The sequence below is a fragment of the Embiotoca jacksoni genome, unplaced genomic scaffold (genome assembly GCF_022577435.1).
Source record: "Embiotoca jacksoni isolate LCO1_2020_lvr unplaced genomic scaffold, fEmbJac1.0.p SCAF_35, whole genome shotgun sequence".
Lineage (NCBI taxonomy): Eukaryota > Metazoa > Chordata > Actinopteri > Embiotocidae > Embiotoca > Embiotoca jacksoni.
Window position 1 is genome coordinate 3898300 of NW_027185387.1, and position 27845 is coordinate 3926144.

Here is a 27845-nt window from a genome sequence, read left to right on the forward strand (position 1 = left end):
ATTATTGTGATGAAAAACACATTACTCGGCTCGGTGCACCAGTGTGATGGTAACTGACTTTATTTATATATTTTAAGTTGCCTTGAAACTTTTTAGTTAAATGCAACTTGAAAAAGGCAAAAACAAACCGAGAGCTCATAAAAAAACGTAAGCATTGTTTATTTGCACAAAGAAGGCCACTCTACTTATCATCTTTACAAAATCTCCATCCATCATCCTCCATAGTTGGAAATATTGTCAAAGAGGATAACTGTGTTTGAAATCAGTTTACAGACTATTCCATGCAGCAGAGTATGTACAGAGTGGAGCGGTGCGTGGAAAGCATTCAGAAGAAGCTTTAAACTGGGATTATATTTGCAAAAGGACATCTACAGAGAAACAGCACTCCAAATTCAACCAAATGGACCTGATGGTTTGCTGTATGTAGAGAAATTGTAGAGAAAACCAAGAGAAGAACTTAAACCAGCCTGCAGTAAGTGAAGCATGAAGTAGAAAATATTAAAGATTTGTTTTTCTTACAAAAGTGTAGGTACATTTGTATTTAGTGATGGAATCATGGCCTCTAAAATGTAGAGAGGAATGTTGGGTACAAGCTTAAAAGAAATCACCAGTCTGAAATTAATAACTTTTACACAAAACGTACAAGCCAAAATGTTTGAGAAATGTTTGAAAGGCCCTCCCAGAGTCCTACCCTAAATCCCATTGAGCATCAATCAGACGTGATGGAGAAGGAAATGGCAGCTTCCTGCTCTAGAGTGGATAAACCTGAAGCTCTGCTGACTGAAACACTTAATAACAAACCTGGTTAACTCCCCTGTTCAGACCTCTTCAAGCTGCTGAGCAAAATAAAGAATGGCGAACTAATAGTGAAGCCACTATTGAGTGTTCAAATACATTTAAGTCTTAATTTTGAACAATATGTATAATGTTTTATCATTCAAAGATCCCCTCCAATAAAAATCAAGTCTTTAACCTTTGTAACATGCCCATGGGGTGTTTTCTTTATATGCTTGAAGACATATCATGCCCAAAATAAGCTGTCAACGTCTTGGTTTAGCGTTTCCATTTTGGAACTGGAATGAGTGTCTGACAATCTAAAAAACACGGGTGCAGACAGCCCGGGTTTCATATGTCAAATACCTAAGGAACTAATCCCATCAGCTGGCAGGGATACACTTTCCATATTGAACTGAAACAAGTGTTATAAGCATTAGAGCTTTTCTTTTCTTAGGAAAAAAAATTATATTTATGTAATTTTGATGAACAGACGTGAGTTTTTAGGAGTTTAGTTAATGCCAGAAGAATGACTTAAAAACGTCCTCGAACTAACTTCTTTCTGTACAACGTACATTATTTTGCCGGACAAGTGTGCTTCAGCTATCCTTCTTTAAATAAATGTCATTTGCTTTGCCATTTTCTAAATTCAATGAAATGTAAGCATTTTCAAGGGTGGCTCAAGTGTCCAAATACACTTCTTATCTGCTGGTGGCTAGAACAAAGGAAAAAAAAACCCGATATAAGTGGTCCCTTAAAAACTTTTAAAACCACCGCTTAGTCACACCGACTGGATTCATGTTGTTGTTTTTCCAAGTGGTTCACAGGGCAGAGGCCGTGTAGATTACCCACATTATGTATTCACAACTCAAAGCACATCTTCCCGATCTCTCTGGGACGCTCAAGTTTCTTTCAGGGTCATTTAAGCCAACTCAGAATTTTAAGCAGGTTGTCTTCAATATCTTTATTCACTTGACCTCTGCAGATTATTAGACGGAGACCAACTCATGAGGGAGACATTTTATCAGTTAACATCTTCATTCTCATCCGTCAGTGCTCAGTGTCATATGAGTAATCAGAGGATGAGGCTGGTCATAATGTGGGCTTATGATCCATTTCTACTTCTTACACGTGCTGTCTGTCTGTTGTTACACAATTTTGTAGAACAAATAAGAACTTGTAAGTGTTATAAAAAAAAACTTTACATATGATGTGTGCATGTATGTATGTGCATATATGACTTACTTTGGACTCCACAGGTACCATTGTGAACTTGTTTCCCTGAGATGGGCTGTGTGACTGGAGTCCAGGAGGGAGAGGACACATGGCGTTTGTAGATGGCATGGGCCTGTGCTGCTGACGTCTCATCACTCGACTTCTCCAGAGGCTGAATAAAGAACTCTTCATGAGACAACTTGAACAGTCCTGTCTGAAGAAACAAAAGAGCTGCAGGTCAGTTTTCTCTTCGCGTCTTTAAATAGCCAAGTCATTATTTCAATTTGGGTCGACACAGAGGAGTTGCTGAAATACGGAACCATTTACTAAAAACTTATTTAACATTTAAAGCATTAAAAGCACTATTAAAGCATAATAAAGGACTTTTGAACAAAACAACATACTTTACTTCTTTCATCATAGATACAGTATGTAATGATAGACATGAGGTGACACATCAGCATGGAGCAGCAACAATTAGTCGATCAATTTGTTTATCCAAAGAAAAATAATCAGAAACCATTTTGATTATCAATCAATTCTTCAAATCATTTCTAAAACAGAAATGTTGAGGACCTGGGTGCTTAAATGTGAGGATTTGCAACTTTTCCTCATTTTATAGTGGAGTACTGTAGTAGGAACATTGCAGCCTGACATCACCACCTGTATGTGGCCACACAAAGGCTTGACATTATAGTATTTTTAAAGAACATTCACAAACAAATATAAGTGCTTTTATTTTTACTTCTCAGTTTTAGACAAGCGAAAAAACGCCATGGAGTGTGATTAGATAAAAAAAAAAAAAAAATTGCTCTTCTGTATTTGTGTGACCATCAGTGTCTAATTTGATTTTATGTTACCAGTGACCTGCTGTGAATGATTTAATTTGACTGCACTGTTATACAGTCTTATCACATCCTGCAGGTGCTTCACAGTTAAATTGTTTCAGCGAAAATAAATATTTTACCGTGTGTTTGTTAATATTTTTTTTAAAAGTTGTACTTTATTTGTATTTTGTCTGCAAAACTGCTTATTAAATAACAAGTTTAGGAGAAAAGGCTCCTGAATAAAACTTGTCCTCCGCACACATAAATAAAACCCTTTAAACAGCTCGGTGTCTTTTTGCTCGCTGTATTCATCCAGAGCCCGACTGAGGCGGACGAAAGATCAAATGTCTGGTAAGTTACTGCGCCCTAAATCTCGCAGGCACTGTGCCAAAACCGAATTCCAGTAGCCACATTTTTTTTTTCTGCAGACCATCCCCGTCTTATGTTGAATTTGCATTCACCTTCTGTTCCGCTTAACTCTCTCCCCAGCTGTCACATAATCCCGCTGTTGCTCAGATAAGCATGTTGGCCACATAATGAATAAGTAAAGCAGAGGAAGAGGATTCGTATGTACGGATGCAGTAACGAAGACAGAGTAGCTTCAAAGAGTAGCTGTCAGCGGGTGCACATGTTGTGACGGGATGCGTGTTGAACGGTCAACAGCCCATGAGATGTATGGAGCTTATACATCTGTAGAAACAATCAAAGGAGCTGGATCTTTTGGTATGGATACTTTGTTATTATAGCAACTCTACTCCTACCTATACCATTTTCTTATCCATACTTGTGAGCTGCTTCCTGACACTGGCTCAATGGTTGAACAGTCCGTGACAATAAACAGTGGGATTAACATTTCCCAAAAACCTGTAGAAACCCCGCATTCAAATCTTGTTTATAGCACGGTGTGTAGAATCAAATAATTCAATTCAACTGAATCGAATTTAGCCTATATAGCACCAAATCACAACACAAGTCATTTCAGGGCACTTAACACAGGAAAGTCCTCACAACAGAGGAATATAAAGAGGGATCCAAAAGTTCCCACATGAGCGACAGGCGGAAAGAAATAACTTTATTTTAACGCGAAGAAAACCTCCGATAGAACCGGGCTCAGAGGTGGTCGAACATCTGCCTCAACTGGTTGGTGTGAGGGGAGATCAGAGAGGGAAAAGAACAGCATAGAGAGGGACAGCAACAAATAAACATTGGGTAGGTTGGTGGGGACAGTAACCGCAGATCAAGAACATGCAGCTTCAGAGATACCGGCACAAAAAGCACAAAACTGTGAGAGTGAAGAAGCATAAAGATAATGTATAAAATGGCTGAATATAAATGCACACAGAGTGAAAGAGAGAAGATTGAAGTGAAGCTCAGTGCATCATGGAAGGTTCCCCAGCAGCCGAGGCTTTACACAGCAGAACTAAGGGATGGCTCCAGCTCATCTAGGACGGTAAATGTAAACTAAGCTGGACATTAACGCGTAGGATTGGATGTTCAGACTCATGTCCTTCTGAATAGTTTTAATATATGCAACTTCACTGATCTGAAATTAAATCAGATCAATGCAGTATTTTTTCTATTACACTAATGGGCACCTAAGTGATATTTGGAATTCTGCACAATTTCACAATATCTCTAAAACTATATGCCTCAGCAATTTCTTTGTAAATGTCAGGTTGTCTTTGCACTTCTGTCAATGACAAAACCCCTGCAGCATTTATCTTTTTGACCAGTGACTCCACAGTTTACAAGAATCTGGCATCACACTTTTTCAAGACGTACATTCTTATGGAAATAAAATATCTACAAGCAGGAGGAAACAAAATTCAGTTTACTTCAACAAAAAACTGTCTCTTACTGTGGTTCAGAAATGTAAAGCCACAACAAAACCTCTCGTCTGACAGTTATTTCTACTTTGATCTGATGTGTCCCATAAAACTTGTTACTGCATGTTTATGTTTGACCAAAACGTCTTCAGAGTGAACCTTAATGCACTATCTGCAGGACAAAATAATTTTCCATATATATTTTAATTAAGAAAAGGAAGCCTGTTCATTTGCAGTTCAACAACAGAGTGATGTATAATATTGTAAATGAGATCTCGCTATCCACATGTTATAGTTTTGCATATTGCTCAGGCTCTGGCTGACACGTTGATATTTGTTTTGTTGCTGAAGAAGATCTGCTTTTGTTAACTATTAAATACATACGTGCATATCTGGACCATACTGAGCCACTGCGCGTCACAGCAGTATGTTGGACATAAGCTCTCTAATGCATGAGAAGAGATGTAGGTGACGTTAAGGATAGTTGCAATGCACTCACAGCACTAATTTGTGCTCATGTAAATGAAGCAGTTTTGGTTTTCAATGAAAGAAGGACAATTGAGAGAACGCACACAGTAACAGTAACAGTGAAAATAAAAAAAGACAATTTGATCATCAGTGGTTCTGAATGTATTGTGTTTGCAGGTGGAAAATTAGAAGTATGACCTTAAAGCTTACAAGGTACAACCTAATCAGTGCATCTCTTCTAATAATCATCAGCTCCTCACTGAGGCAAATATCTGTAAAGTGGCACAGCATCAGGTCTCACAGGGAACAACACGAACGCACATAAGCAGTAGATGGGAACACATGCTTTGATAAACAAAGGTGTTATGATTCGGGATGTCACGACAACTGATCATGGCCAAACTTCTGAAGAAATTACAGTTCTAATATCAGACAAGGACAACAACAACAACAGCAACAATCTGTGCACAGAATCCAAGGTCAGGTCAGGTTTTCAGTTTTTAACTTGTTTGTAAGTTGCAATAGCTGCATCTGTAGCAAAACTTCACAAACAACGTTCACAAAGACGAATGGTATCTTGTGCAGGCTGACACAGCGATAGCTCATGAATGTGCTGGGCGCTGCACATAATGTTAGGAAACTACAACCTTAGTGCAATGTTTGTGAAGCAGTTTTTCTAAATACAAGTCTTGAAATACAATTTGTTTAAATTTTTTTTTTTTTTTTTTTTTTTTTTTTTTTTGGGGCATTGAGAAGTGTGGGATTTCAAGAGAAGCCTAGAAGTACCGTGTATACAATTTCTTTCATCATGACAAACTGTAGTTTTAATGAACATTTTTATCTACTTCTAAAAAAGAAAACAATTATCTGCTGTAAAAAAGAAAAACTTCTTTTGAAAAGAAGACAAGAAAATGGAATAATAGAAAGCTGTCAAACAAAGGTTAGAAGTGCTGGATGAATCTGATCTGACTCTTTCCAACACACAAGCTTTGTTATTAATGCATTTTTTTGCATGAAGCAGAAAAGTAAAGAAGAGAAGATATTTATGACTGAATGAATGGCTTTGAAGAGGAAAAGCTGACTTTTTAACTTTAAGGTTCGAAAAATATCACAGAAAATGTTATAACATGAAGCTCCTGTTTTTTTTTTTTTTTTTTGTTTTTAGTTGAACATTGTGTCAAGGTCTCAGGTGCTCAACACCAAGCTCTGCTTTGACTCAACAGCTCGACCAACGCAATCTTTCTGGAGAACAATGCAATCATCATGGCTGCTCCACAACTATCAAGGACCTGAATACTCTCAATAAGACAAAGGTCCATTTTACCACTCATCATCGTAAAATGGGTATATCACTCTGACAGTGACTCAAAGTGACTCTTCTGTGATGTTCTTTAAAACTCAGGACACTGAAGCTTCTTCCAGATGCCGCAGCATTTGCATGATGAACCTTTGCCTTTATTATTATCCAAAAAAAAAGTTGTATTTCCGGCATCTCACCGGTTTCTTTTTTTTTTTTTATTCCGAAAGGGAACATCTTCAGTTGCATTATGAAGTAGCCACTATGATAATAACACTGGAGCTCTGTTGACTGTTGCAGAGAAAATTGTTTTGTCAAGTGAGAAAGCAGAATTCATCCTTAAGGAAAAATAGCAGACTAGAATTGCACTTTTCTTTTTTCTTACTTGCTTGAGGCTCTGTTTGTTTACGACATGTTGAGTGGGTGAGTCCGACATTTAATAAAACTCCCAGCAGAGCTGGCTTTACAGGTGAAAATGGTCAACCACAGTGTGTATGAACAGAGCGCTAAAATGGGACTCGCAGACAACTAGGACCACCTGGATAAAAATGAAAGTGCCTCAAACAAATGGTTTGTTTTTAACACTATTCATATTAAATAGAAGGTTGTATTGATCAGGCTTTTTAATCCATGTGCTGAACTATACAAACTGTATGTGACTGCAACTGTTAGGCTGAAACACAGAAGAGAAGCTTCCCCATCACCTGAAGGAGGAGCTGTACCAATTATACACATCAAAGTGTGTTCGCAGGGCTTGGAGATGAGAGAGAAGTTGTAGAAAGCCTTTTATGAAATCTGATAAATGGGGTACATAAGTTGCCATGAGCACAACGAACCAGAATCAAGGCGCTACATTGTGGGTAATGCACTGTAGGTGCTGGGTTTAACAAATTTGAAGAATGGTGGAATAAAAAAAAGATCTCTCTTGTTCTTCTTAAGTAACTTCCACACGTGTTTTTGAACAGTTCATCACCAGTCTGAGTTACGCAAGTGAGAGATGCAGCTCTGTGGATGAGTTTACAGCATGTGTCGCATCTGTTTAATGTACTCGCTCAATGCTTAAATACACTGCTCGTTCAAAGTGGCACCTCAAAGTGGCCATTTAACTTCACAAGTCAAAAGAAATGCAGGGAAAGAGCTCGGTATTTAGATTTATGCTGGACGGGTTGCTGAGAACATCTTTTCTTTTCTTTAAAGATCATTTTATTTTGCCCTTATTGGATGGAGTATAGTCAAGAGACAGATAGGACATGTATAGAGAGAGACTGAAGGTCTCTACCCAGTTAGGTTGTTTTCATAGCCGACATTCAGACTGTTACTAAAAATTGACACTTGGCTCTGTTGTATTTGCGAGTCCCCGTAAACCTTACAGTGTGACAGTGAGTCTACATGAACACCAGGACTCTGCAACTGAAGCATCTAAATGGAATTCAGGCATCTGTAAAAAAAAACAAATAAAAATAAAAAATAAAAAAAAACCTATGGACTGTTTTAGGCACCGTGATAAATTGCTTCTAACTCCCCCTTTAAAAAAAAAAGAGCTTTCCTTTCATCACAAAGAAACAATGATTTCTTGAATCATTTCTGCCTTTACTAGGCTTTCCTTTTTCTGTGTCTGTAATGGTGAAAAACAACCCAACATTTCAGGGTTAAAGTGAGAAAATTCATGGTTTCACCAAACTGTCAAGCTGTGTTTAGCTTCTGCTTGGAGTAAAAATCCATAAAGGGGGAGATGATGTCTGAGTGAAAATCCATTTGCATAGTTTTGATATTAAACTCTTATTATACACACTTAACTGAGCTCTGAATACAGCACTCTGCTCCTGCTGACACTTCTGTGTTAAACATGAAATGCATTTGATTACAACTTCCAATCCACTTACAGCTTTTAAATGACTTAAAATAGACTGGTTCCACTCACCAGTCCATCGCAGGTACTTATGGCTGCACTCCCTTTAACAGCGGCCTCATCCCATACTTCGCCTAAGAAATGGCACTGGGATGATCCAGGTGGACGCAGCTGGGCCCCATCCAGGCCACCGTACCTCCTCTCCGTCAGGAAGCCTGGAGCCAGCAGGTGCGGATTAAGGGTGAGGTTAAAGTGCAAGCTGTGGCCGCCGTGCCAAAACTGGTAGAAGACTCGGTCCAAGTCCATCGGCTCCTCTGAGGTTTCCCGACGCTGCACGCGGCGAGCATGATGAGACAGGAAGTTGGACAGGAAGTGACCTCTGGCATCCACTCTAGTAGGGTGAACCACTTCATACGGAGGCAGGCCGCGCAGAACTCTCTCTGTCAAAGCCATGGTGGGAAGAGAAGATGTAAGATGGGTTACTAAATCATGGGACAAAGGGTGATAATTATATAATTAAGCGTCTGTAAAGCTGTAAACAAAACTAAGCAAATTCTAAACAAATCCATATGGCTGTCTGATCTGTTATTTTAATGTTTGGATAGAGCTGAAATGAACTCCTGTCATGAGCAAAGGAAGAAAACGTGCCATAAGCAGCAGGAGTGGCACTCAGTTCTCTACATCCAGCTTCCCTCAATTTAAGTCGGTTAAGTCTTGTTCATTACTTGATATCAATATTGAGACACATTAGGCACTTTTACACATGCGGTGGAATTAGTTCCAAATAAAGGGAGAAACCTGCAAAGTGTGGATGTGATTTGGACATAAAAACTTAGAGCTACAACAAAGGACAGTAAAGCTTAGGCTTCATCAGAGGAAGATACTGTGAAACCACAAGGTTATTCTAACAGATTTCTCCAAGCTGAATGCAAGACGAGCAAGAACTGACAATGAGATGAGGCAAGCTGGACAAAAACACTCACTTTGTCAATTGCTGCAAGTAATAGCAGTAATTTTCTGTATTTTATTATATCAGAATAATAAATAGTGCTACTGCAAAACATCATATTCCTTTAAGATAAGTACAAGTAGGGCATCGACAACAACATAGGCTATTCTGCATGCGAACTAAATTATAATAATTACTGCTGTCAAACATCTTGCTTCACAGCGTGTCACTTCTTCTATGCAGCTCGTCATAATACAAATAAGACTCTTGTAGCGTTGTAATTTTCACACACTGCCTTTGCATGTAATCTGTTAATGTACAGAGACCTGTACTCCTAAATCCTCATAATACCTTCATAAGCTTCATCTTAGTCATGGAAAAATGAGCAGAAGGCAAACAATAATTTCACAGCCTTATTACAAGTGCAGATTAGGTCCGGCTCCCTGCAGCAATGAACAAGATTATCTGCACACATATTTCAAGAATATGTTGTGTTGGGAACCAGCTGTTTGGAGTACCTCCCTGAGTTATCTTTTTACTCCTTTTTTTTTTTTCTTTTTTTTTTAAGATTATTAATGCCCTTGTTACTGAACATCTGCAGTATGTCAGCAACAGTGCTTTAATTGACACTCATCTTTTATTCATGAAAAATGTCCTTCAGAAAGCAACAGTTCACGGAAAGGATTTGATTCACTGCAATAAATATGGCTGGCGTCAGCAATCAGCGGGACTGTCTTTAATTATGTCGTATTGACGAAAATCTGGATCCAATTTACAAGATATTTACATCAGAAACCATCATATTTTCGCATTAAACACTGACTAAGGAGGAAATTCTCAATGTGGAGTGTGGAGCCACCAGAAGTCTTTAAGTCTCAGCTCAGAGCTCCTAAGAAAAATGAGCAATGTTGATCAGGTCTTTTGGGATCCCTGTGGCCACATGTAACACCTGAAATTGTTACGGTTTGAGACATTCCTCCCCTCGGCAACACATCCTCGTCTAAAATGTCAAACAGTAGTCACTTTTGGTCTCAAGGACGCACAGCTGATTTGTACCGGATGAGACAGAGTGAGTTCAGACTTCTTGTTCTTTTAATCTCAGGAGAGCCTTGATTTTTAACATCCAAACTGCAAATTTAAGGGAGGAAGAGGATTAAAGTGCAGGGAGTGCATCCAGAGGATTAATTCTCCGATGTGGTGACATCCACTGGGGCAAGTTAAAAAAAAAATAAAAAAAATACACTTTACAAAGTAGAATGGAAACCAGCTCCATTATGAAAATAATAATAATAATAATACATCCTGTAAATTCCCAGAGTGATATTCTGTTTCCTGCCCTTCACTGCTGAGGTCAGAGGTCACTGTCAGTCACACAGCAGCAGCAGCACTGGGCTTCTGATTTGATCTATGTACTACAGAAAGGCCAGACACTCTCTGCAGCTACCACACCAAGCTGTAAAACCTTTGGCTTAATTGCTGTGGTCAGCCCAGATCTTTGTAAACACAAGTCACAGCTGGCCTCCGTTCACAGTGTGCTGGCCTCATTCTGCCTCTACTCAGCTCAATTAGATGCACTCATGGAACAAATGTGTACAACGAAAGCAGACCAGAGCGCCAGAGGACGTGGTGATATCACAAAAGTTTGAAATGTCTTTGTTTTCGGACTCACTAACCTGATTCATGTGACAATCCCAGAGCTTTGCAGTTTTCCAGGACCACCAGAAGCGCGATGAAGACGTGAATAGGAGACACTCTTTGTCCAGAAGCGTTAAGCCCGCAGTCCAAACGGGTCATTTTGTCAGGACGGTTGTCTGTATTTTAGAAACATTTAATGCCTCTCCAACACCGCGTCGACTGTCAATTTAAATGATTTCCATCTGGACTGCATGCACTTTTCGCTGTGTTGCGACCATGCACTTCAAACTGTGACAGTCCCAACAAACTTCTCCAATTCAGGCCTGAACATCGTCTGCCTCCTTTTGTTGCATTCTCGCTGGGTTTTTTTTCCACTTGTTTGTATGTCGGTGTTAAATGTTTGCTTACGAGTAGCTCGTGCCTCTGTCCTCCATCAGTCTCCTCCCGACAGCCAGTGACAGCTTAAAACTTTTCCTCTGCAAACTTTCGCAGAGCCACCCCCACAGAGGGGTGGACTCAAGACAATGGGCCATCTTTCAGGAGGGTTGGAAGCTTAAAGGGGAATGCTACTCTAAGAAATCAGATACAGCGATGCGGTCCAATTGGCTGCTACACCCCAAAAAACGGAGGTCCTTCGGGTTCTCTGGGTTCTCTGGGTCAAATGAGGACCAGTTTCGACCGTTGCATTTACATGGAGTCAGATAAATCATTACACAGCATGGGCTTTACTTTGTGCATTCAGACCTCCCTTTGTGCGTAAAGAATAAACCACAAGGGTTCGTTAGTGGAAACTCTGGAAAAAAAAAAAGTGAAAAACTTCAAACAGTTGTGATGGAAACTGAGATTGAAAGCATGAAGTTCAGTGAGATTCCTAATCTTGAAAAACTTTGGAAAGCCTGGACTTTTATATTGTGGATGTACCTTAAACTTTGGATTTAAGTTCATAGGCTGTTAGAAAAACGGATATTAATATAATAGATTAAAATGAAACACGTGGAATTTATTGAAAAAAATTCTATACTGTCACTGAACTCGATATCATTGTTTCCCCTTAGTGTTAATATTCATCTGCCTAAGCTTAGCGCCCCCTCTAGCGGAGGAATAAATATACTGTGGGCCACTGACGCGGTGATAATGCTTCTACGTTTGAAATAATATTGTTTACATCAATTCTGACGTTATAATACTTCCATATTTATCTTAAAAGTGACAACATTTATAATGGAGCTTAAATGCACAGTGAGCTTGGTGATGCTGATGACAAAGATGGCGGGAATAAAACTTTATTTTACTGCAGATTAGAAATCAGGTTCACCAATGAAAGCTATGTCTCTACTGAAACCTTGTACTACACACATTATTAATAAAGCTTAAGATTTCAAGTCTGAACCTTGCATTTTATTTGAATTTGTTAAAAGTTAGTATTACGCACATTTTACGCACGAACTCGTGTGCCAGGTGGAGTCCATCACAGGCCTATAATGGGCTGACATGCTGTGGAGCAGGAACATAAATTCATGAGAGCCAAAACAGTAAATCAGTCCTTCCTTGTCAGCCGCTGGATTCAGGATGCTTTCTGCTCGTTTCTCCATGGCGCCGTCTTCTTCTCTGTCACGCGTCGTTCGACCAATCATGGCTCAGGGTGAGGAGCGACACACCTGTATAAAAGCAGACTCCAGCTCGGCTGTCATTCTGAGGTGTGATGAAGATGGAAACCCACAGAATGAAGATAAAGAGCTAAAACATTTTCGCATGAAGTGTGCCGTAGAAAGCCTGATGTGAGTCCAGGTTTCTGGTTTTGAAGATGGATGAGTTATTTAACTACAGCGGATCACTCAACCGAAGTTCTCCTGGCAATGAGAAGTTCAGTTTCGAAGACATCGATGTGAGCGCGGACGGCACCCCCATCCTCAGGATACTCATCTCCGTGGTGTACTCTGTAGTCTGCGCGGTGGGTTTGGTGGGGAATTTGCTAGTCTTTTTCCTTATGCGGTTACGACAAGGTCGAAAACGATCCACTATCAATTTTTTCATCATAAACTTGGCAGTGACGGACTTCCAGTTCGTGCTCACGCTGCCCTTCTGGGCCGTGGACACCGCGCTGGACTTCAGCTGGCCCTTTGGAGACGCCATGTGCAAAATCATCCTCTCGGTCACCGTGATGAACATGTACGCCAGCGTCTTCTTCCTTACTGCCATGAGCGTGACCCGGTACCTGTCTGTCGCCTCTGCCCTCAAGAAGAAAGCCTACAGGAGGTCACGGTGTGTGAAGTGGGTGTGCGCGGTGCTGTGGGTGGCCGCGACAGTGGCCACAGCTCCCACAGCTGTCTTCTCCACCGTGACTGTAGTCGCTGGAGAAAAACTTTGCCTTCTCAAGTTTCCTGAAGGACACGACTGGCTCGCGCTCTATCACATCCAGAAGATATTGATTGCCTTCGTCATTCCCATGCTTATAGTCTCTGTTAACTATCTGATGCTCCTGCGCTTCGTCAGACGGAGGAGCATGAGCAGCAGCAACCCTAGACGGAGATCTAGAGTCACCAAATCTGTCGCTATCGTGGTTTTGTCTTTCTTCTTCTGCTGGATGCCAAATCATGCCATCACCTTCTGGGGTGTCTTGGTTAAATTCAACGCAGCTAACTGGGACACGTCATATTACATGGTGCACACCTATGTGTTCCCGGTCACTGTGTGCTTGGCGCACGCAAACAGCTGCTTGAACCCGGTACTTTACTGTCTGATGAGGCCGGAGATCAGGAAGATGCTCAGCGGGTTGTTTTGGAGAGTCTCCACTCCATCATCCAGCAAAAGCTGCGCCACGCGCTTTGTCACGCAGGATGGAATCCGGGGAGTCGTGCCTCTCCAGGTTATGGACAATGCAGAGTACACGCTGTCTATCATAGACCGTAAAGATTTAACGAGCTCAAATATGATCCCATGCAATCGTTAACTTCAGTCTGGTGAGGAGAAAGCTGCTCCTTTGCTCTGGTTGTTCACCTGTTGCTGTCATTGCTCGTGCGTAATGCTTTCGCCAATGTGCCAATCTGAACATTTTAAAGTTACACAGTGCAGATTCACAAAACATCACGTGTTTTGTTTTTATAACATGACATCGTATCTGTGTGACTAACGTGGCGTCGTATTTGTTATATTCCTACAACAAATGTACATGATGACTCTGATGGAATAAAGCCACGGGCTTTTCTTTCTGTCCTCCTTCTGACATATTTTTTTCCATTTATGTGACACTGAGAAACGACAAGAAGCATGGCGACTGACAGATTTGGACACAGGGTATGAATGTGCTCAACTGGAACAGAAGTGTTTTCCCATCATGTCCACCCTATAAAACCTCTTTGTGCATCAATTGCTTTTTCCATCTGATGTAGTAAATGGTTTATTTTTTTCTTCATTCGGCATTTCCAATATTACAGTCTGCAATTCAGAGGCATTGTTAAGAGCATTGTAATGTATTGTATAGCCAGCCTACATTTTGTATTGTGACTATATAAAGTAAACTGTTCAGCCACTAATGTATGTATAAAGAAAAATAGAGATCATGTATTTTCTCACATAAACAGTTTTTGCACTGGAGGTTTCTTTTGGGGCATTGAAATATTAATGTTTGTCATCCTGTTAGATACAGCTGGTGCATTTCTACAAGTTGATTTCTTTTAGCCTTTAATTAAAAACAGAAAATCAATATCTTATGTGAGAAGTGCAATGCATGCAAATAATGAATAAACAGGAAAATCTGGATTCAGATAAGAACATTGACATGCATAAATTCATGTGGTGTTGGACTTATTGATTACACACACCTGCTCCGAACTCCTTTATGTACAGCCTGCGACCACACACACACACACACACACACACACACACACACACACACACACACACACACACACTTCATTCACTCTAGTCAAACATATTGGCTGTCTCAGGGGAGAGGTTAACATTGGCTGCACAGGTTCCAGCTGTCACTTGGCATTCGGCAGGGGTTCAGATCCTCGTCACATGATTGAGTGAGGGAGTCTCCTGGCTGCAGGTGTCTGGGACTGCAGACAGCTCTGTGTGCTAATGAAGGTCTATCCTTCCTTTATACTCCGTATGCCTCACTGCTTCTTTTGTCTTCTGTCCATGATGCTGCGGGGATGCTGTATAATGGCAAGAGTAGCCAAAATTGTAACTTTTCCCTGTAGCAACAAGTTATAGAGCCCCACATCACAAAGGGCTTCACAACAAGCACTACACAAGACTTGGGTAAGAAAAGAAAGCTGCCCACTCCCATGAAGATTAAAAAAAAAACAAAAAAAAACATGGTGAAGAAACAGAGCAACGTAGCAGTTGTGCCTGTTTTTGACTGTTTTGGGGCAATATTTGAATAAAGATCCATTACTTGAAGCAGAAATCATTTAATATGTATAAATAGCAGTCTACGGCTCCTCCTTCGTTCAAAACTTGGCTAATTTAAAAGGTCAAGTTATATTTTACATTAGCTAATTACAGAAAAAAGTTTGACCTTTTCACGTTTGGTCCTTTACTGCAACCTGGATGGAACAGATTTTCCAAAATAACAACCAAGTTGTATACAAATATATGATCGTCGAAGCCTCTCCCTGACATTGTATTCCTTTTGACAGAGCAGTGCTTTGTGATGTGCAGTGGTCTTTTAGTTCCTATTTCAGCTGAAGTGTAAATAGCGCAGTAATCACAGAAAAGCCTGGTTGCTTTAGCGACACATTGATTTGATTTCCTCACTCGAGAAGGGCTATCATCTCATTGAAAGCACACATTGTGCACATACAGAATGCACAATGCACGTCTTTGTAATACATACATATAACCTTGAACAAACTCAGGTGCTGACAGCAGGGCATTTTACATTTCCATTACTGTATTGTTTTCCACGACATTTCAGCAAAGTGTTGGAACTAATTGACGTAATCATGTTGACAATCCATATCAACCGGCGCATGGCTGGCTTTCACCCCAAATCGCACCTTCGATTATTTATTTTTTTTCCAGTGGTTTATCTTTGCCTTGGCAGCAGGCACTAAGCATACTAATCAGAATAAACTCCCATTTTTTTTCCCTTTACTGTACAGTGCAATTTGAATGTGATTAACTAGGATTTTTTTTTTCATATTTAATTATGTTAAGCCTTTTGTTTGCAATGACATTCAGCACACATGTGTAGGGTCTCTAAAGGGAGACTAAAGGGAGACTTCTGCACTGACAATTGCACAAACACGGACCACGAGTCGCCGTAGGGCAGTGAGCTTGACACTTACCAGGATGTGAGGGGCCCAGCCAGCAGGAGCTGTACATGCAGCCGTGCCTCAGAAAGTTCCTGAGGGTCATTAAAGACCTTCACAACAGCCTGTTCTCCCTGCGTCCTTCAGGGAGGAGGTAGAGGACTCTTGAGGCAGACTGAGGAAAGGTTTTTATCCCCAGAGGCCATAAAACTACTGAATAAATGACACTCGCATACACACACAAATTCAATCCAACCCCTGAGCAATATGCCGACAAAGATTTGTGTGAAGATATATTTCTAATGGTAATATACTTTTTAATTTCTTTCTAACTATTATTTTTCTGTTTTTTGTTGTTGTTGTTTTTTTCCCCAGCCAAAACATTTCACACGATTGTACTTGAATAACAAAAGCGTTAATAAACATCTTCAATCTTCAACCAATTCCATATCTACTAATCCAGCAATCATGCAGATGTTATTAAACATCTGCCTCCCGAACTGATAAATGCATCAACATGGACCACGAGGCGCTGTGGAGGGCAGGGAGCCAGACACTTACCAGGATGTGAGCTGTACAGCCAGCAGGAACTGTACATGCAGCCGTGCCTCAGAAAGTTCCTGAGGGTCATTAAAGACCTTCACAACAGCCTGTTCTCCCTGTGTCCTTCAGGGAGGAGGTAGAGGAGTCTTGAGGCAGACTGAGGAAGAGTTTTTTTTTTTTATCCCCGAGGCCATAAAACTACTGAATAAATGACACTCGCATACACACACAAATTCAATCCAACCCCTGAGCGATATGCTGACAAAATTGCTTAGAATATTTATTTCTAATGTTGATATATTCAAGGGATTTTTTTTTTTTTTTTTTTTTTTATGTATATCTACTTTCTTTTTCTTTCTTTTTCAGCCAAAACATTTCATGCAATTATCCTTAACAGGAGTGACAATAAACATCTTGAATCTTCTACTTATGTCTGCTAAACCACATTTACTGCAGTTAGTAATCATGCAGATGTTATTAAACAGCAGCGAAATTATTCCTTATGTCTTTATATTCTTTTGGTCTCTTCATGGTAATATGTTCTACAGCACGTTTACATATTCTTTGATTTACTGCTTGTCTTTAATTCTCCCTGTTTGACAGCTGTCCCTGTACCCGCTACCCCCCCCCCCTTTTTTTTTCTTTTGCTAAAGTTTATCAGCTGCAAAAATCGAATCTCCCCCCACAGGGATCAATATGTTTTCACGGTTGGTTGCAAATGGTTTGCATGTGTCAGCTTGCTGAATTAAAACCTGCATCCTTCTAAATAAAGTACTTTACTGGATCACACCACCACATGGGAGCCGGTGATAGTCTATTACATTTTTACAGAGATTCTTATTTGAGTGGAAATCAGATTTCATTAACGGCACCGCAGCAGCCCGAACAAAACCTGTAGACTTGAATGGCTGCGATGAACCGGAGGCTATCACGTTCACCGCTGCGTTTGAAAGGAAAATTGCTCTTTGTGCTCGCAGAAATAATGCAGTGAGGTTCGAGTTATGACACGTCCCGTGTGGCAAACCTGTCAATTTGATTCTTAATGAAAATCTGGCTTTGAACCAGAAATTATTCAGTTAGATTCAATACATAAAAGTGGATTCTTCTTCCCACCCGCCTTGTGCTTCCTGTCTGCTTTTGTTTGTCTGTCTGTCTTTTTTTTGTATATGTTTTTCTGTGCTGCCACTCCGTGCTCCTGATTATCTCACATGATCCACAGTGGCACACCTGCAGCCAATCAACCAATCAAGACTCCTCAGCTCAAATACTGGTCCACCGGCCACTCCACACCAGTGTGGTTAGATTATATCCAAGTTATTCCGCCTCATGCTGGCGCTCTGGATCTCAGCCGACTCGTTCGTATCTACTCATCCGCTGCATTCTTCGGTCAACTCAACCTGTCTGATCCCATCAGTCGACACTCGCCGGCTGACATTGCCACTCCACTAAGCCTCACACCGCCAGAGATTCCTCTCAGCCCTCATCCAGCTTCAACCCCCCCCCCCCCCCTCTTCTGCCAGTCTCGCTGATCTCCACTCATCATCCCTCACCAGCATTCATATCAATATCCTTTTCCCTTTGGATGCTTTTGAGGTTTTTGTGTCTTCACAGTCTGTGTTAAACACAAGCTGCTACAAACTGATAAGCATTTGCTCTGTGCTGACAACATTTCAGGGTCAGGAACATCCAAGCTTTAGAAATAGATGATGAGAAATTCTGCCTCTCTGGTTGATGAAAATCATCACAGAAATTATTCTCAAAAGTTTTCCTATAAAAAAATAAAAAAAAAAAAAAAAGGTGCAATTGGTGGATTTTACACATTTATAAACAGCACATACATCTCCTGTGGGAGTTTTTATCAAATTTGAGAAAACAGCTGAGTCAGAAGCTAAAGAAATGGGAACTTTAAAAGCCTTTCCCAGAAAGGAGGATCCAACAAACTGATACTACTTGGTTGCATTATGGGAAATGTAAGATCCTGAGTACGACACGTTGATGGAGGTGGAAAACATAATTAATCAGAAACACTGTTAAGTTCTTGAAATACTGGGGACTTAGCTCTGCCCAGAATAAATTGATAACCCCCCTCCCCCCCACCCCACACACACACAATTATTTCACTATTATCCAGTTATTTCAGATCAAAATCAATAAAAGATTTGAGACATTGTGCCCTGACAAAAGGTTTCCGGTCTGGTGCAAACACTGGCTTTTACAAAATGAAATACATTTTTGACTCTGTTATTATTTAAATTTTCAAGCACAGGAGTAAAACCCTAAAAAAAACATAAGCGTCTTGGTGCTAAAAGGCTTTTAAATTGCTATGACACAGGAAATGTTGAGTTAGTATTATAGCAGAATGCAATAATTTTGTCAACGCAAATGGTGGCTGATTATAACGAGGCTCCAGGTTGATTTTGTGAAGCAGTTGATACATATTTAATGAATGCTCGTTGTGATAAATTCAACAGTTCCATTTGTTTTTATTGGATCTCTTGCAAGACACAACCATATGCTTTACATCGTCAAACACTCAAAACATGTGGGCCAACATGGTATAATTGTGATTTATCGCTTTTGTGTACATGTTGAACTGGGGAGGAGCGCACGGGCTGCCGCATCTATATACACAGTGGCGAGTGGAAGCGTTATTGATCACGTTACATGTCGGTGAAGTGAATCGTTGTCATAACAAACCTCCTCCTCTGGACGGCGGCAGTGACTCTGTGTGAACTGTGAACAAAACTCCCTCAGGCCTTCTTTTTCTGCAGTTGTAACTCCTCCAGTGTTCATTAAACAAGACACTCGTGGACATATACGTTGTTTTATTTGTAGGCATATTACAGCTCTTCACACCTCATCTAAACAGGACAAACTGACATTCTTTGGCAGCACCAGGAACAAGGTGCATTCACTGGACTCATGTTTATGGCATCTGACGATCACTAAGTTACAGTTCCATTTGAAATGCCAGCAGTATTTTATGCGCGCCCTTTGCTCTGATGCAGTGCATGTTAAAAGGCATGCAACCGTCTCATATTGTAACAGGTCCGGTAACGCAAAGCTGACGTTACATAAGTTACAAAGTAATGCCACAAACCAAGTGGAGAAAATACTGTGAGAAAACCATTATAATATCAAAAGGGTATAAAAAAAAAAAAGGTACTTGACTATTTACAAAATTCAAGTTAATTTTGTACAAAGTAAAAAGTGCATCAAATGCGTGTTTTCCAGGATGTAAATATTAAAAGGAGTGAACTCTGAAGAGAGGATGCATATTTAGAAAGAAAAGTCTCTGAAAGTCAAACATCACGAATGTTCTTTGTACTCTGGTGATTTTAATTCAGTATTTTTTTTTTTCCCCATAAATTATTACGCAAGTCGACTGAACATGTTGCAGATAAAATCTTTTTAACATCGAATTTAATATACAGCATAGTAACTTTACATTTGCGGTAGCTTTCGGGTGGGAAATCACCCTTGAGGTTTTTCATGTACTTCAAAATTTACCATTAGAGTTAAATAAATACATATCAGAAGGAGATAAAAGAGCGATTGGCTAACGTTTGCCTCGCAGCCTGAAATTCGTGGAACAGATCGATGAAAGCTCGCTCTGTTCTTCTTTACAAACGGTGAGAGGAAAAAGCACCAGAGCTCCGGCCTGAAACTCCAAGATCTGTGAAGGGCCGACATCGAGGGCAGTGGAATACATAGACAAAGAAGGCCCCGACGCCGTAACAGTGCAGGAATGCTAAGTGAGTGTGACAGTGCTGATTCTTGGAGGGGTCGGGGGTCGTGGCGTGGGACAGATCCAGTGCACTGAACAAGCCTTTGCTTCAGCGATCATGCGGAGCTGTCTACGCGGTGCCACTGTGGCCTTGGGGGAGGGTGGGTTGGTCCCTGAGTGTCGGGTCCCCTGTGGAGAAGGCGTATGCTGGGGGCCCACAGCCTGCGTTACCGTTCTTCGGCCACTTTCCCGTTGACCCCCTGCTCGTCCTCGTCTCTCCGCTTCTGCCTCCGGAAGAAGCCGAGCTGCAATCGGACAAGAAATATCACGATCGATTCAGACTCCACCGTGGTGCGAACATGTACTGTAGCTACTGCACAGATGGAGGAATTTTATCGTGAAATCACAATGCATCCTAAATTTTGTAAGTTTGAAATAAAAGCTAAAGACAAACTAAGAGTCTGCAGCCATGCTTACAGCTCCACGAGGCTTTACTTAGAACATATTGGCTTCCAGCTGAATGCTTCAGTCATCAAGCTAACATGCTGATGTTTACCAGGTACGATGTCGATTATATTCCCCATCGAGCGACAGCATGCTAACATGTATTACTGCACTGTGACTGCAGTGACACTGCATTAGTTGTCAATCTGTTTGCATCCATTTTTTTTTTTTTTTTTTCTATAAGAGGCAGATGCTTCAGCTCAGTTTCTTGCTCAAGGCAACTTTGTGCAGGAAAGAGGAGCCACGATCAAATCAGAAGACGTGATTAAATGCTGACATGTTTTATGAACTCATACATAGCCACTGATTTTTAGTTTACTACATGATAGATTGATGATTTTCTTCTCTATTGGCATTTTTTGGAGAATATTTTTTCATGTCACAGAAGGAAAAACCTGCTTTTAGAACATAAACATGTTCATAATACGTGATATGAGGCCAGCAGTTTGTCATGAATCTAATCATTTCTATCCCAAAGGTCGGCCCCAAAGAAAAGGGCGGCTATTGAAGGTCTTTGGTGTTTTGTGTCTCTCTGTCAGTGGCTCCTGTGTTGACCATGATAGAAGAGTCTGCTTTTATCACCTGCTTGACCTTTAATTCACAATGAGGCTCTACATACAGGAGGGCTGTATCATTATTTCTGCAAGCAGAAAACGTGCACATCAGGCACGTCACAGGGACAAAAGTGAATAAGCTTCAGTGAACAGTTTTACCCTGATATTCATTTACAAGCAGTTTTGGAATATTTTCAAAATACAGCATATTCCTATTTTATTCCACTCTATTATTTATTGGAGTCAAACCCGATATTAAAGTACTCTTCTGACTGCAGCTGATTTTTTTTATGGAGGGCCTATTGAGACCCAAGAAAACTTCATCTAACATTGTAAGTGATTTCAATTAGTTTGGTGGTAGAACAAAATGCTGCTGTCATGTCATTGTAGATAAACAAAGAAGTTGTGCCTCACGAGGCACAGCTGATATATTCTAATTATATTTTCCAGGCTTAGCAAGGATAACTTGTAAGTCTTTAATAACTTCTAATACCACAATGGCCTTTAACCTGTGGACATTATGATGACTTACCTTCCACAGAGCGAGACTGAGCAGGGCTAACAATAAGAGTCCTCCCAGCGTGCTTCCAATGATAATCCAAGTAGGGATTCTGTAATCTCCCTCCTTCCTGATTTCCAATTTTATCTGTCAGACAAAATTAGATAAAACAATTTCATTTTCATTTGAGGCACAAATTGAACTCAGTATCATCTAGTTTACTTGTTCATGTTGTACATTAACTAAATTATAATGTGTATAATCATGTGTACAAATGAAAACGGCTACGAACACTAAAGATGACAGATTTGACATTCACAGGTGGTGATACAGCATTTTAGCCAGAGATGATAATAAATACACTGTATTAAAAGTCCAGACATTTGCTACTGTGGTTAAACATGGACATTAACATGAGATATTTACAAAGGTCGTAACTTTCATTTAAATTGTTCTTTTTTGAATAAATTTATTTAAATTAAATTAAAATCAATAGCAGCACAGATCACAATGAGATTTGCACAAAAAAAAAAAAAAAAAAAAAAAAAAAAAAAAAATCCATTCCGTATTTTACATTAAGACATTTTATTTACTTCTGTATGTGTTTGCTCAACACAGCCTGATGAGGAGACACTGTCTCACTGTTTGTGATGGCCAGTAGATGGCAGCAAAGATTAGTGTTTGAGTCGGGACTTTTACATGTTGTGCCGCTGGTCCTTTCGGTCCCTGAGCACCACACAGCACGTGTGCTCCCGTACCAACCATTACACTGTGATTACACACGGCTACTGTTATGAACTGGAAGGCTCATAAAAAAAAAAAGGTGACTGCCTAAAAATAGGTTCTTGTTTAGTTTGATATGAATTGTAACATTAAATGTATTGTACTTTTTGAATACTTACAGGCCATTCAAATTAGTTTTCTCTTAAGAACAGAGCACTGGAGAGAATAAAAACCAGAGAGACTACATCTGATCACAGTATAATGCTTTTATGAACTAAGCTTAGAGTCAGGTCAAACCCGGGACAAAGAGAGTTTGCAGCACTAGTTGTTGTTGACTCACATGTCTGACAGGCCTTTCTTCATGTAAAAACATGGGGCTGGAGGAGGGGAGCTCCACTGACGCACTGGTTACCAGTTCCAGGATTTTAAACTTCAGCTAGAGAGGAAATAAAAACATGCAGACAGTTTTCACAGACACATCACAGCTGAAATCACTGCAGGGTCAAAGCAGAATAACAGCTGAATGAATAAAGAGATTGTATTCAATTTTAAGCATGTATGTTTGGAGTTTTATACTCACTGCATGTAAGGTATCTATTCTCAGTGCTCCTGTGATTTGAACTGCTATTTCTCTGTAGGAAGCCACATTGACTGTGCACTGGATTGGCAGAGTGAGCGTGTTGGATCGGTTCTGTGGGAAGAAAGAAAATGAACAGAACAATTTTACAAGAGAAAGATGAAACAAAAACTCCTACTTGTGAGGTATATTTGTTGGTTTGTACTTTACCAAGCGGGAGAAGCGGGTGAGGTCTTCAGGTGACGATCTGCTTTGTGCCACATGCTGAGGCGGTAAACAGCGCGTACCATCTCTCTGAGGAGTGACATGAGAGGAAAATAAATGCCTGTCAGTGTTTTATCATCTTAAAACTGCAGAGAAAGGGTGAAATAAAACTCAGGGGTTTACGAGCATTAAATTACAAACAAGAATTAATATTGCACTGTAATTAAAGCAATGCATTAACATGACATTGTGATAAGAATAGAACAAATTTCATGTTTGTAGGGTTAAGTACACAATAAAGTCAGGATGTAGTTATCTCAGCTTAGCCTAATGGCTAAAAATATCGAGACTACAGGGGAAGTCACTCTGATGTCTATAAAATGGAAAGTTTCAGTATATTGAATTGAGTGGAGGCGTGTTTTATTGTGAAATTCAACTTTTCCTTGATGAGAAGAATGAACTTTTTCTAAAGTTACATATTCTTCACTGACACTAACTTTGAGACTCACTTGGTCAATATGGAACTCCGACAGCTGCAGGAGTTGGTTCCCATTTTTCGTCATTTCGGGGATCTCGATGTTCAGCTGCAGATCTTTCACAGGAAAGTATCCGAGGTTCTGGATCTGAGAGACAACGAAAGGTAAATTGGTTAAATGGTTTCCAAGCAGTGTTTTTTTTTTCTGCACAGTAAATTAGTCACGGTGATGATCCCGTTGGCTCTCACCTGGAAGGTGAAGTTGAACGGAGGGCCGATAACGCCAGGCTCCTCCAGTGACAGCTCCGATCTGATGTCATACCGAGTTGGATTTGAATCCCTTTCAAAGTGAACAACAAACAAACAAGTAGCATAAGTTAAAAACATGACAACCAAGTCCTCATTCCAGCTACAGTGTCTGCAATTAATTTTCCCCTCAGTGATATTCAATATTTTCCAGATGCCATCGAATCATAAAGTTTGAGTTAATTGCACTTCCACATTCGTTAGCTTTCAAAATCACCCCGAGAGCTTCATCAACATGCATTGTTCGGTAAGACATCGAGAGTCCGACAAACCTTGTGAAGAGAAGATCCGCCTCGTATTTCAGGGAGTAATAAATATTGTTGAAATTATCAGCTGTGCTCATTTCCTCGCCATCACTGTTGGGAGAACCAAAACATTTAAAGAATGTGAGTAATGATGTTACAGCGTGACACGCCAGCTGAAATATGGATCTGGTTGTTAATTCTTCGATGTGGTGGTTGATCATTAGCAGCAGTAAAGAGACAAAGCCACAAAACACAGTTAAGGATGTCTCTGCATGCAAAGAGCAAATGTACTAAGATGTCAGTCATTTTGAATATTGGTTTTAATTGATGTTCACACCTGCTGGCCTCCAGGATAACTCTGAGGTGATCGAGGAAGACGGTACGACTGAACTCAAACTCCAGACGAAATGATACCTGCACAGGAGAACATTTTTCATCAGAAATATGAACTGCACTGCTTAAAATACCTTTTTGAAATCAGCACTCCTTTATTGTTTATCACACAGGTCAGAAATATCTTTTGACTCTGTATGTTACTGTATATTACCTCCCCAGCAGTAAAAGCCCCGCATTACGGATTAAGGAGTAAAGTCTGCAATAACCTGCTGTACTTCCCAGGCTTTGACCCCAGGCAGCTGGTCGCACAGTTGGTGCTGCTTAAAGGGAGCCAGGGAATTTCCCCTTAAGTTGTGGACAATGCCGACTACACACACACACACACACACACACACACACACACACACACACACACACACACACACACACACACACACACCCCTACCAATGAGAGTTGAATTCAGGGCAAAAAATATAAGCAGAGAGGCAGAAGAGAGACAGACAGAAACAGAGGAGGGTGTGTAAAAAAAAGAAAAGAAAAAGAAAAACAAAGACGATGTAGAAATCCTAAACAAAAAACAGAGGGAGAACCCGAGTCTGGAGAGGAGATGACGGTTTGATTGGCAGCAGAAAAGCAGATCAAGTAGAGCAAAGCTGAGCTGAGTATTGTTTACAGTCCTCCGTGCCGTAATGAAACCCTGACGGATCCTGTCTGCGCAGAGAGGAATGCGTAACAAGGGTTACTGTAGCTTCCCTCCTCAGTATAGATGGACCCATCCTCGACAAACCACCGATACGGCATAAAAAATGATGACCTCTTCGCCTGTAATCCTGTCCCAGTTGTGGCCCCCTGTTCCTTTGTTGTTATGGATACCCCGGAAAAAAAAATGGTAATCTTCATTCCAGCCTGTTCTGAAAAATGTTTTAATGATGTTCCTTCAGAAAAACATTCGATGAAACACACACTAAAGAATGCAGAAACACACACGCATGCAATTGGTAAAGGTTTTGGAAGGGGTGATTGCCCGTGGCTGGAGGATGTTTGTGAACATGGAAATTCAGACAGCGCATGACGCTCCTCTTCCTCCTCCGGGCTGATACAGTCTGTCTGACTCCCTCATTCATTATCAGTCGTCGAACAACTAATCGCAATAACTAGCGGTCTCTCATCTCCGCTACACCAATAAAACCCAAGAACACATTTGTCAGCACCAATCAACACAGGATGTGACTTTTCGACCTCCCTTAGCTGCAGTAGTAGTAAAGTTTAAAGTACAAGCTTGTTATACACAAGTCAAACGCAACCGGAAAAGTTAAAACAAGAGTGAAAAGTGGGGATTTTAAAAAGCTCACGCTGAAGGTTCAGCGAAGCAGCGGTTCGGGCTACCACACAACCAGCCTTGTTTAATTCTTTGCCACATTTTTAAAAGGCTCTCGACCAGAGCACATTGGCCTTGTGGCTCTGGAGGCTGTTCAGGCTGAATGAGCGGGTATGAATCACTCCGTGAGATTTAAAGGGTGACCGGGTCCTCTTGGTTCAGTTGTTGGGGAGAAATGTGGTGATATTTCCGTTGCCCGGGAGATGACTTTTGTTTGTGATAATGACGTGGTTAGGGCATTTCGTGAACTCTTGCAGTCACCTTCATTCTTATACTGTTAGTCAGCAAGCTTTGTATAGAAAGCAAGAAAGACTGTTCAGATGTCAATGGCTTGTGTATCAAAATAAAAGCTGCGTCATATCTTTTAACTGCACCATGTGATGGACGATCAGTGTCATCCCTATCAAAGTTCATTCAAACATCACCCTCTTAAAAGAACAAAACGTAATGCCTCGCTGTAAAATACGCTGGAAAGTGCAGAGTCTCATAAATATTGCTGACATTACAAGACAGTGGAAAAGGCTCCAAAACAGCAGAATTGACTGGGAGAATCAGGAACAGATGAGAGAAAGAAAAACACGTCAGTGTCTTTTCACTCCATCTCACCTGGAGCAGAGATAAAGCAGAGAGAACAGGAAGGTTTTTCTCTGCTGTCTACCCTGTTGCTAAGATGTATCTTCTTAATAACACAATAACAACTAAATGGGATGTTTTCGGAGAGGTTTTTTTTACCATATAAAGGAGAAGGTATTGCTTGACTTATTTTTATGTTCAAATTAGGGACAGTTGCTTTAACCTTCAGTAAAAAGCAAAGTCACTTTCAGAGTGTGTGAGTGATGGCAACGGGCCTCACGTATGTTATGGCCTCTGTCCCAGTAACTCTCTAATGTAGGTTTTCAGTTACACCGATGTGTTTTCCTGCCAGTGGCAGCGTGTCCTCTTTCTCACACTGTGGAGGTCGTTTCTGGACACACACACATAAAGTATGACCTCAAAGTGTGTTCATACAAGTCAGAAACCTTTATCAGGACAGTTTATGGTCCCAAGTCATGTTTTTCACATAAAACACACAAAACAAATTGATGGTAAACAGGCAAAATTGTCATAGCAGGTTTGACTATTGTACCAAAATCGCCTCCTTTTTTATCGCGTGCGGAGGAGCACGACAAGATCATCATCGGTGGATGATGTTCAAATCCATTATTTTTCAGAAGAATGAGAATCTATTCAAACCTTTTTTTGAACGACTGTCGTAAATTCACGTCACTGCCGGCATTTACAGCTTTGATGCAAAATATTATCAGGTAGTATTTTGCATTGTTGTGCCAGTTATTCGCCATGTCCCCTGTGTCTTTAGAGGTCTTTAGACTTAAATACCAACACCATATCAATATTTAAAATCTGTCATTCACTGTCTGGCACACGGCAACAAGTTGACCCTATTTTGCTGGTTAGGCACCTTGTTAATCTGAAATGGAAGCATGTTTCACCCCTAAACCTACAGATTGGATCAAGGAGGCACTGGATTGTATCAAAGGTAGAGATGATACCAAGGGTTCAGTAAAATCTGGAAACCCTCTTTGGGTCACATACAAATCCTCCACACTGTTGCCTGATGCTGATGTCCTCCCTTCCTGCTCAACTGTTAAAATGAACTGGAGCTTTTATATGA

At 40.5% G+C, this 27845-nt stretch overlaps 3 protein-coding genes across 3 annotated transcripts in view; 1 reads left to right on the forward strand and 2 right to left on the reverse strand.

Moving 5' to 3' along the window:
- Positions 1–11278, reverse strand: part of LOC138208073 (A disintegrin and metalloproteinase with thrombospondin motifs 7) — a 67545-nt gene extending 56267 nt beyond the window's left edge. Inside the window, exons 1-3 of the mRNA XM_069165737.1 lie at positions 10879–11278; positions 8329–8696; positions 2020–2203 (exon numbers count right to left, since the gene is read on the reverse strand). Coding sequence (XP_069021838.1) covers positions 2020–2203; positions 8329–8696; positions 10879–10999 — 673 coding nt within the window. The 5' untranslated portion in view covers positions 11000–11278. The remainder of the gene's footprint in view (positions 1–2019; positions 2204–8328; positions 8697–10878) is intronic.
- A 1277-nt stretch (positions 11279–12555) lies between these two features.
- On the forward strand, positions 12556–14607 carry rxfp3.3a2 (relaxin family peptide receptor 3.3a2). The gene has a single exon (XM_069165744.1). It carries the CDS (start codon positions 12645–12647, stop codon positions 13788–13790), a length of 1146 nt encoding a protein of 381 aa, XP_069021845.1. The 5' UTR covers positions 12556–12644; the 3' UTR covers positions 13791–14607.
- Positions 14608–19149: 4542 nt separating this feature from the next.
- The window catches only part of itga11a (integrin, alpha 11a), a 62673-nt gene continuing 53977 nt past the window's right edge, over positions 19150–27845 (reverse strand). The window contains exons 22-30 of the mRNA XM_069165743.1: positions 24796–24872; positions 24486–24569; positions 24157–24247; positions 23942–24055; positions 23439–23522; positions 23232–23342; positions 22992–23087; positions 21962–22075; positions 19150–20676 (exon numbers count right to left, since the gene is read on the reverse strand). Coding sequence (XP_069021844.1) covers positions 20599–20676; positions 21962–22075; positions 22992–23087; positions 23232–23342; positions 23439–23522; positions 23942–24055; positions 24157–24247; positions 24486–24569; positions 24796–24872 — 849 coding nt within the window. The 3' untranslated portion in view covers positions 19150–20598. The remainder of the gene's footprint in view (positions 20677–21961; positions 22076–22991; positions 23088–23231; positions 23343–23438; positions 23523–23941; positions 24056–24156; positions 24248–24485; positions 24570–24795; positions 24873–27845) is intronic.

Bases quoted from the DNA above. Each gene is read 5' to 3' on its own strand.
- rxfp3.3a2 (XM_069165744.1), top strand. From the start codon at position 12,645: ATGGATGAGTTATTTAACTACAGCGGATCACTCAACCGAAGTTCTCCT.